The 9,537-nt window shown below is 40.3% G+C and overlaps 1 protein-coding gene across 2 annotated transcripts; it reads right to left on the bottom strand.

Annotated features, from left to right (window-relative positions):
- Window positions 1–2,146: 2,146 nt before the first annotated feature.
- Window positions 2,147–9,345, bottom strand: ca7 (carbonic anhydrase VII). Of its 2 annotated transcripts, none has more exons than XM_046389953.1 (7): window positions 9,182–9,343; window positions 8,159–8,356; window positions 6,356–6,474; window positions 5,825–5,920; window positions 5,345–5,407; window positions 5,075–5,230; window positions 2,147–3,357 (listed from the first exon to the last, which is right to left on the bottom strand). In XM_046389953.1, exons 1-7 carry the CDS (start codon window positions 9,216–9,218, stop codon window positions 3,238–3,240), a joined length of 789 nt encoding a protein of 262 aa, XP_046245909.1. In that variant the 5' UTR covers window positions 9,219–9,343; the 3' UTR covers window positions 2,147–3,237. The 2 variants fall into 2 exon arrangements, with proteins under 2 accessions (XP_046245909.1, XP_046245918.1); XM_046389962.1 differs by lacking the exon at window positions 2,147–3,357 and adding an exon at window positions 3,500–3,894 and having other exon boundaries at window positions 9,182–9,345.
- Window positions 9,346–9,537: the final 192 nt, after the last annotated feature.

Raw genomic sequence — 9,537 nt, 5'->3', positions numbered from 1 at the left:
GTTATTTTGGAAAGATTATTTGAGAATATGTGTTAAATATACTTCACACACACCCACTTTCATTCTTTATTCATTAACCTCCGAGCAGAATTTTTCCACAGCGATCAGCAGTTACATGGAAATGAAACCAGATGGGGTAATGCAACCTCTTGATTCAAACACAGTGTCAAGGAGGATGGACAAAGGCAAGGTCAAGTGTTACTGATAGCAAAAACGAAAGTGTGTTGTAAGATGTGTGTTTTTGCTATAGTTAGCCATTATTTAATTTCCACGTGAAATTGTTTTCCTGTATTTGAGATGTTGTACAGTTGCCTGTGGTTTATTTTTAAACCATTTTAAAATTCAATCTTGTGTCTGGTGAAAGGCAAACCAGAGATTTTACTGCAAGTCATGCAAGACAAAGTAGCTGCTGCCATCTGCAGGAAGACCTACACAAGCTGAACACACTGTTCAGGTGACACAAAACAGCATCATAAAAAATGGAAATTAAATTCAATTATGTCTGTGAAAGAACATAAACATAAAAATATCTGCTTAGAAAACAAGGCACAGCAGAAATCCCAAACAGAAGTCCAGTGAAAGTGTCAGGTCAGCAGAGTCAGTTTTATTCAAATCTGAACTGTAATTCAATAAACGGTGTCTTATTCTGTTTTATGCAGATGCAAATCTGTCTTTTGTGGTTTTCTTGTGTTACAGTTTTTAAAAAACTAAATCTGATACTATTGATTTTTTTCATCACCATCTAATCTCACGCTGACCTTAAATCTGTTACAGTCAATTAAAGAAACTGAATCTGAATCTTCAATTCAGTTAGAGATTTCGTCACCATTAACATCAGGTAAATCTAATCCAAACAAAACATGAGTCTACAATGCAGTTTTTCAGTCATACCTCCATCTTGCCATCTGCTGGACAAATGTTGTAACTACACATTGAAGCCACAGACCTGACAGAGACACAATTTTAAAAGAGAAGTTCAAATGATAATTTATACACTACCCAAAATGTAACTGGGTGACAAAAATGACCTAAAAGATTTGGGTCATAAAAACAACAATAAATTCTATGTTTAATCCATATTCCCGATGCAGGGTATATTTGTCCCATCCTCAGCATTTATAAATGCTCTCCAGCCTTTCTGTAACATTATCCCGATCTCTGGTGTCCAGACCTTTAGTTTGAGAAACACATGTAGCCTTAACTTGTAAGTGCACTTACCGGTACCTTATCAAATCCAAATCCCAGAACGAATAAGAAACTGTTTTGTTTCAGAATAAATGCCCCTAAGCACATTCATTTACAGATGGTTTTTATTTGTTTCTATTTGGATGAACAGGGAGTTTCTCCCACTCACATAGTGGGTACAGTATCTTGTTAAAGAGGGTCAGAGGTGCATGAGAATCAACTTGTCCATTTCATTTCAACATTGGACATGACACTCATTAAGAAAATCAAGACGTAGGAGCAATCAGGTGTAATGGTCTCCCCCACATTAATCCATGCCAATGAACAACCACTGCTCCTATTACTGTCACTGATAGTATCAACTATAAACACTCCCCTCATGCTGAATTAAAGGGACAAATAAAACTCATTCAATGAATGCAACGGGTAAATAATTGACTGCGATCACAGTTCATGTTCCTTCTCGATGTCCCTCAGCCCTCCAGGCTACAACCTGGCTACTAATTACCTTAAAGTCAGTATTGCTACTTGTGATCAGTGAGAGTGAGTTTAAACATTTGCTTGAACGGCTCCTTCATCAAGAACATACTGTAGATACCAGGTACAAGGTTCAGTTAGAGCAACTTTAAACAAAGAAGGTGACCAATGCCTTTTTGGTAAGAAAAGAAACAATTTCATGTTTGTAAATGCCCGCTTGTGCTCTTCTGTCGGTTGGCCGTTTGCCATTACTCTGGCTGTTAAACCAAGATACAAGAAAATACTGTAAATGTGCAGTGTGTGGTTGACAGCAGAAGCAAACATCAGAAGGTTCCCCAATAATCAAGCGCAGAGAGACTCTTTTTCCTCTGTATGGAAATGTCAGTCTAAAAATCTGATTCGGCCCCCTTCAAAAGACTGTAAAACAAAGTTGTTTTAAATTTTATTTCATCCGGCAAACAATTCTGAATGCATTACAAAAATATTCAAACCACTCATAAATTACATTTTATTGCTTTTTCACATCAACAACACAATACAATCATAAGTGATGTGCCGTAGTTCATGTGTCCGCTATGGTGTATGGGAACAAAATAATTTCATGCCTCTGAATTAGTGAAATCCACATCCATCTAAATAGGGACCAGCATTACACAAAGCTGCCATAACTCAGCCCAGTGAGACAACACGGCCTCTGGCAGGCATTTACATACTAGACTGTTGTTCTTAACAAGTGCAGCTGTTAACAACAATGCGTATTACCTTCTGCATAGTAGAGACGCCAGACCATGAAACGCGACACGACAGGATGCTGTTTAATCAGTGAATGAAAATTGTAGTAACAAAGATTCAGAGTTCGACTGAAATGATGCATTCATTGGCTTCTTGTTAAAACTGAAGTTCCAGTTCCAATTTTTTGTTAAATCCGGAAAGCACAGAAAATAACAAAGCAACACTGCTGGGAGTGAATATCTCAGCCCTAAAGGACCAGAGACTTTCATGTCCATGGCCGCACAGCACAGTTTAAGCAAAGTACAGCACTAATCCAATCCCACCTCCAGTTGGGATTGCTGGAGTGGAAGGGATCTATAGCCACATGGACTGGGAATCCACCGGCAATAGGCCAGCTCAATGGGGAGGATCAATCAGGATCAGTAAGGAGGGCGAGGCTGTGAATCTGCAGACAGCCGAGTGTTGCGATACCAGTCTGCAAACAGACCTACTAGTATACAGGCTTGCCAGTTACATGTAATGGTACCTTATAAGAGCTTGCTGCTCGTTGATGTATCACCCAATTGCCTCAGCACCAAGTGCTATTATCATTACATCCCTTTCATTTTCCCTAAAATCATTCCAAAACTGATTCCTCCCTCTGCCAGTGAATCTTATGGCAAGGAAACGTGCATCCCTGTGGCAGCGCTGGCAGTGATGAGAACTTAAATTTGTTCCTGCTGTACAAAGTAAATCAAAAATCTTCAAGACAAGCTACCTTGAGGTAAAAACTTAACTCAAATTAATGCATTCTCTGTTGTCTAAAAGGGCCTTTGCTATGACTGCAGATCTCTTGAGGTAGCATTAATTGGAGGAGCGTACTTTCCTGCCTTGGAGAGGCTGGGGAGGCCTGAAGTTGTTTTCCATGCGTAGTCTCTGATCCTCTTCCTCTCCAGTGAACAAAAGCATGCGAAACTTGCCCAGCTGCATTGGTACACACAAAGAGACACAATTTTCTCCTTATTATTTTTGCAAATAAACTGATTTTTTGCTTCTGTGCACAACCTTTGCTCCGCAGAAAACAATATAAGCACACTAAAGAAAAAGACTGGTGACATTCTGTGTGTTATTGTCAACAAATTTTAATTGCATTTGTCGACAAGAAAAATATTGAATATTACCAGACTTGCCAAAACTTAAAAACTAGGCACACATTACATCATCTTTTTTGGGATTTCCTCTTTAGCACCATGTCCACCATTATGAGAGGAAAATTAAAAACAAAATAATACCCTGTTACATAAGGGCTTTTTCCCGCTGGGTCTCCATGCAAGCATTTTTCAATTAAAGTCCTGAATCCATCCAGTCATTCATCCATCAGGATAATCAGCTGGAGGGGATCAAAGGCTTGAGGCCTGGAGTCATAGGTCGTGGGGCCTGACTTGCATCTCGCCCCAAGCTATGCTACACACATAGGTTCTGCAGACAGATCGTTCATGACTACACCCGAGGAGCCGCCGTCTGGTAAAAAAAATAAATAAATGGGGAACTAGACCCGAAAAGATCAACAAAGTGTAAGAGCATAATCCAGAGGCTGGCAGCAGTCGCCACAGGGCCAGCTCAAAGGGCCCTGAAGGGCATGTGCTGCAGACATCCAGTTAGTCAGCTTAACTTGTCAACAGCCTGGGCTTATCAGACCTAAACTTTCTGATTAAAATCAGTCCCACAAGGGGTGGATGAAGAGCAAGTCAGCCTAGAATGTCAGCATCCCAGATGAATGATGCTCGAGCTTGCCTCCAAATATAGCATCACGCTTAGGGCAAACAGCGTATTTATGGACATGCTACAGCACAGAGGTAAACCCCACCATCACCCACACCCACATGTGATACTGAACTTAAGTTTGACAACAAAGGAGACAATGGACATTTTTGGAGCCTTGTGGAGAGCATCCTAACATTATGCGCGCTAGGGAAAATGGATGTAAAAAAACAACACATTTTGAGAAGGGATCATGCTTAAGATGGGAGAAATTTGGCTGCAGATCACCGACTACAACAAATACGTGAAAGCAATCAGTGACATAAACTACATGTGCAGTTAGGAACTAGGAAATTATAAATGTCACCTTTATCACTTTGTCACAATTAATTCATGAGAGACATTTGGCTTGCATCCTTCTGGTACTGTAATGGCCTCTTTGATGATGGTAGGTCTACTAGTAGGTAAGAAAAATAGACATCTTGTGCCAGCAGTATTGCAGCCAAGGTAGCTGGATTGGGGTTAATGGTACAAAGAGGAGTTTTGGTGGTGTATAATCTGATTGACTGTAAATGTTCTGCATCAGCACAAAGAATAAAACAAACTAACCACACCTTTGAATCTTTTTTCTCAGCAATAAGGAAATATGAAACCAATGTGTTATCGACGATTCCTCATTAAATTTAAACAAGGTCTAATTCTCTTAGGGATCATTCACATTAAAATCAATCAAGAGTCTGATGAAGGATGAACACCACTATAATGTTACTGTATTTCATATTATTTTGTGTTTTACAAAGCTCACAGCAGTTTTAAATGCTCTGAGATGTATTGATGTCTCAAATAGAAAATACAGTGTTATACATGTTGATAATCTGGCATGTACTGTGGTCTGAAAAGGAACGTGTTTGCAAAAAAAAAACAAAACAAAAACACACACCTGCTTTTCTGACACTACGATTGGCTCCTTCAGGACAATCCAGATGACGCTCTCGTGAAGAGGGGGTGTGGTCAGTGATCCCAGGTAGGTCCAGTAGTGGAGGCTGCTGGGCAGAAGGCACTTGGGGTTGAAACGTTTGAAATCTGTGACACTACCCTGTAACGGAAATACAAAGACAACACATTTTATATCATTGCAACAATACCGAGAGAGGATTGTAAACCACAAACATTACACGTAATAAGGTCTTGTAACAATCATGGTACTCGCCTTAAACTTCACCATGTACAGAGCGTCTGTTATCATGTGGAGCCATCTGTGGTCATCACCTGTCTTCAGTAACAGACAAGATTATTTTTTTTTTAAATTTGTGACATTTAAAGAAAATCCAAATCAAATCTATTTACATACACTTGGTGTGATCCACAAAATGACACAAAATGACAATGTTGAAGTTGACACGAACTGACAGATTTACTTTATTTATAGCACCATAACCAAAATGGTAAATGAATCTGCTTTGCAGAAATGGCATACTGTCAGTGCTACAAAAAATGTAGCGAAGACAGGGTTGGACTGTTGGACTACAACACGTCGTTCTGCTTTTGCTTCTATTCAAGTTATGATTTAATGCAGACAAAAGAAAAAGAAATAAAACAACAACAGTGCACTGTGAACATTAATACAAAATGAAGAGGAAAGGGGGAACAGGGACAGCAAATGGTACTGCACTTTAGAGAAACATCTTACTTCTAAAAAGATGCCAAGGACAGCGAGGCCGTCGGGAGCTGTCGAAGCCTCCCCAAACGTCTTGTATTTGACAGCATTCCAGTGTACTAGATGAAGCTAGAGGAGGAAAGGAACGCAGAAAGAAGCAGAATGGGGATGAAAACTGGCTTTTATACTTAAACAAATTCACTGAAGTCAAGCATACTAATTACAGTCATGCCTGTGTACTGATGAGACAACACCATGCCGATATTTTGCACGAGTATATCGACATCTTTTTCTGAGCCGTATAACGAATCTTTAGGTTGAAAGCAGGAATGATGTTCCAGTGTTTCTTTAATATTTAAAGAAATTTTATTGGGATGTTCATTCTTTGACACGAGTAACAATAAAGTTTACACCTAACAGACATATATAACAGTTGGAAAATGCCAGTCTTGTTAGCATCAAAACTCTATTTTGATTCCACTTCATTGCAAAATTTCATGGATAATTCCATTTGATGGTAATTAGACAGTGACACACTGAAATGTTCACAGAGAAAACACTGACCTCAGATGCATAGCTATTTCCTGCAACAGTGTGCTCAGAGCCATGACAGCCCTTTCCACCCCAGTGGAAGTGGAACTGCTTCAGTCTGTAGGGGCTGTCAAGAGGGCCTCCCTGGATCACTGCAGAAGATGAGAGGACATGTTTTTGTTTTTTGTCCCCCCCTCCAACAATTACACACATGTGCAGACACCCACATCCTGACCCTCTGTACAACTTAAGCACAACTCTGCACACAGCATCCTGTGTGTAGCATCATCTAAGCAGCTTGGTAACATACACGCACACACAAACACACACACAAAGATGAGTCAACCTGGTAACACCCAGCAGACTTTACTAAATTTCTCCCTCAAAGCTGAGACATGAGCATTAAGAGACAGACAGCCTGCATTACCGACAAATCGTTACAGCTCTGTGGCATAAGCTTTAGTGTGAGCGACAAAAACCCAGCCCACTGTTAAACAAAGCTACGTTAAAGTTAATTTTAGGCATGGTTAGCTTTCCGTTCAGTTCTATTGGCCAACAAGAATTTATAGGAACTTTAATGTATGTCACAATTACACTTAGCCCTTTGTCCGGAGGGGCGGACCTCTTTCAGAGCCTATGGCTTGAACTGCTGGGTAAGGACACTAGTCTAATCTGACTGTTATTCATTGTGATGCTGCTGACATCCTTCTGAAAAACAGGCCACTCTAGTCCGGGACAGATTAGCTATGCATGAACGGCAAAAAGAGCACAACACTTGTCCAGTTGACAATATAGAAGTAGCATTTGTTATTCTAACATTCACAACCAGATCTTTGATATAATTTTACATAATCCTATCTTAAATGCTTTAATCTGTCCAGTAGCACGCACCGGTCTCAATAGAAACGTTTATTCATTTTTATATCCTCTAACTTACCAAAATAAACGTGACACAGATGTGTGAACACAATGCATGTGTTCACTCAGAAGCAGGCTGCACATGCCAAATTGACAACAGCAGGTTTAGGGGATTTGTGCGCCTTGTTTGAACTACAGAGAAATGCTGAGGAAGTGCATCAGTTTTCCTACAAATCTCCTCTTCCATTAATTATTTTCAGTGACAGCTACTTGCCTGCACTGTGAAAACTGTCTGAGCCCAACAGCCGCATATTTCTGAGCTTATCATTCATGTTAATGATGGGGTGGTTAACAAGGATCCACCCAGTGATAAAAGTAAATATGGTCATAATAACCATTGAGATCACCTAAGTTTATTATATCTCTTGTCCAACAAGCAGATACTCACACAGTTAAGTGCTGGCTCCACTTTCCTGCAGCATAATCAGGGGTTTATTTGTAACCTTTGATTACAGTCAGTCATGCACATGGTTTGCACTTTCTAAAAATCAAAGTAATCCCACTTTTCAAACGTACATTTACTGAAAGTGAACTTTTAGCACAGATTTCCACTGAGTGTGGCCGACAAACAAGATATCACAGGCAAGATTATGCCTGGACTGTGACCTGTGTCAATAACTGTCGTCAATAATCATTTAATACAGCATAAGTCAAATCGATGCATGTGGTCCCTGCCAACACGTTTCTACCTATTCACATTTATGTTTTATTTTCTTCTCGCCACGTCAGGAAGTGTGGCCTCTGTGGGTTGTGCAGATGTAAAACCAGTACATATTCAACTGATGGGCTGGTTTTGTTTGTTGGTGTGATTTTTACCCACTTTTTAAAATAAACAGGCTCAGCTTGAACTCAAGAAACTGAACTGATCACAGCTGAAGTTGCATGTACACGCAAATACAGACCAACATTTTTCCCCACCTGAACGGTCATCAGAATCATCGAACTCCACAACTACAGAGTGTCCATTGTTGGTGATGTTGATGGAGGTGCACTGATCGTAGTTGAGGACAATCGGGCCCAGACTGGGGTCATGTGAAGCCTGGTGAGGAACGATGTCAATGGGAGACTGCCGCTTCCCTTGGGCGATGGGGTAGTTTTTGTGCCACAGAGAGGGACCTTATGATATAAAGAAGAAGGCAACATAAAAAGAACATTTCTAAGGCTTCAATAGATCCAATACTGCACCTAAACCTTCCGCTCTGATTTATGGAGTGATGGTCAAATGTGTCTTAAATCATACAAAACAGACTTGTTTTGTACATTCTACTGTCACCTTATACTCTACCTCTATTTTGCACTACATTACACTGTTTACTGTTGTATATATATTTTTTATATTGTCTTGTATATATATTTAATATATGCCACTTTTTATTTTGCTATTTTTAACATTTTGTTTATCTTGTTGTGTGTATTGCTGCTGCTGCACTGCAATTTCCCAGCCTGGGATCAATAAAGTATATCTATCTATCATCTATCCATCTTGGCTAAATTGTCTCTAAAGCATAGTAACAGTCAAAGCTTTGATTCAGCTTCTAATTCAGCACAGCTTATTTAGTTTGAAGAACTGTAAACTGACTGAAGATGCATCAACTAGACCAATAAGCCATGAAACCATCAGGAAAATCAAGACCCCAAGAAACAAAACGAATGAAATTAAGTTAAAATCGTCTGTCTTGAAAACATCAATACTGGCTATGATGCGCTGCAGTGTTTCTCCCTCAAAAGCCTGGGACAAATCGAGTGGAGAGTCGTGTGAAGGTAACAGCACTCATCCCTTTAAGCATGACACTAATCTCGCATTAACAGCGTCACTCCTCTGCCCTACACGCAACGTCTCCAGCAAAACAAAATAACATTAAATTCCCTGCAGCCAGACACAGACGGTCAGTTGCCTCTGCTATGAACTGGAAAGCAGCAAGACTGTGTGTGAAACCTCACCGTCCTCCTTTCCATATCCCCAGTGCTTCCCTGTCATTGTCCCCGCTGGTGAATTCAAGTCTGGTCGGTCTGTCGGTATTTGACGCGTGCACTCCGGTGCGCACGTGAAAGGCAGACGCGGACATCAGTAGGTTCAGCTATTGATGAAGTTTATGTAGTGGCTAAAGGAGAAGGTCACGCCCCCTCGCGCCTCACACAGAGACACACCTCCTGTCCACCTGTCTGCGGTTTTAAAGCTAATCTTATCTAATATAACTGCGCAACGTGAACCACCTCCGGATTTAATGGTTTAAGTAAGACAGAGCCTTCTATAATATTAGCTTCACCCAGGCTAAACTAACTGACAGGTAGCCTAT

The sequence above is a fragment of the Scatophagus argus genome, chromosome 1 (assembly GCF_020382885.2).
Source record: "Scatophagus argus isolate fScaArg1 chromosome 1, fScaArg1.pri, whole genome shotgun sequence".
NCBI classification, from domain to species: domain Eukaryota; kingdom Metazoa; phylum Chordata; class Actinopteri; family Scatophagidae; genus Scatophagus; species Scatophagus argus.
The sequence above is the reverse complement of the archived record's forward strand: the minus strand, read 5'-3'. Positions and strand labels throughout refer to the sequence as shown.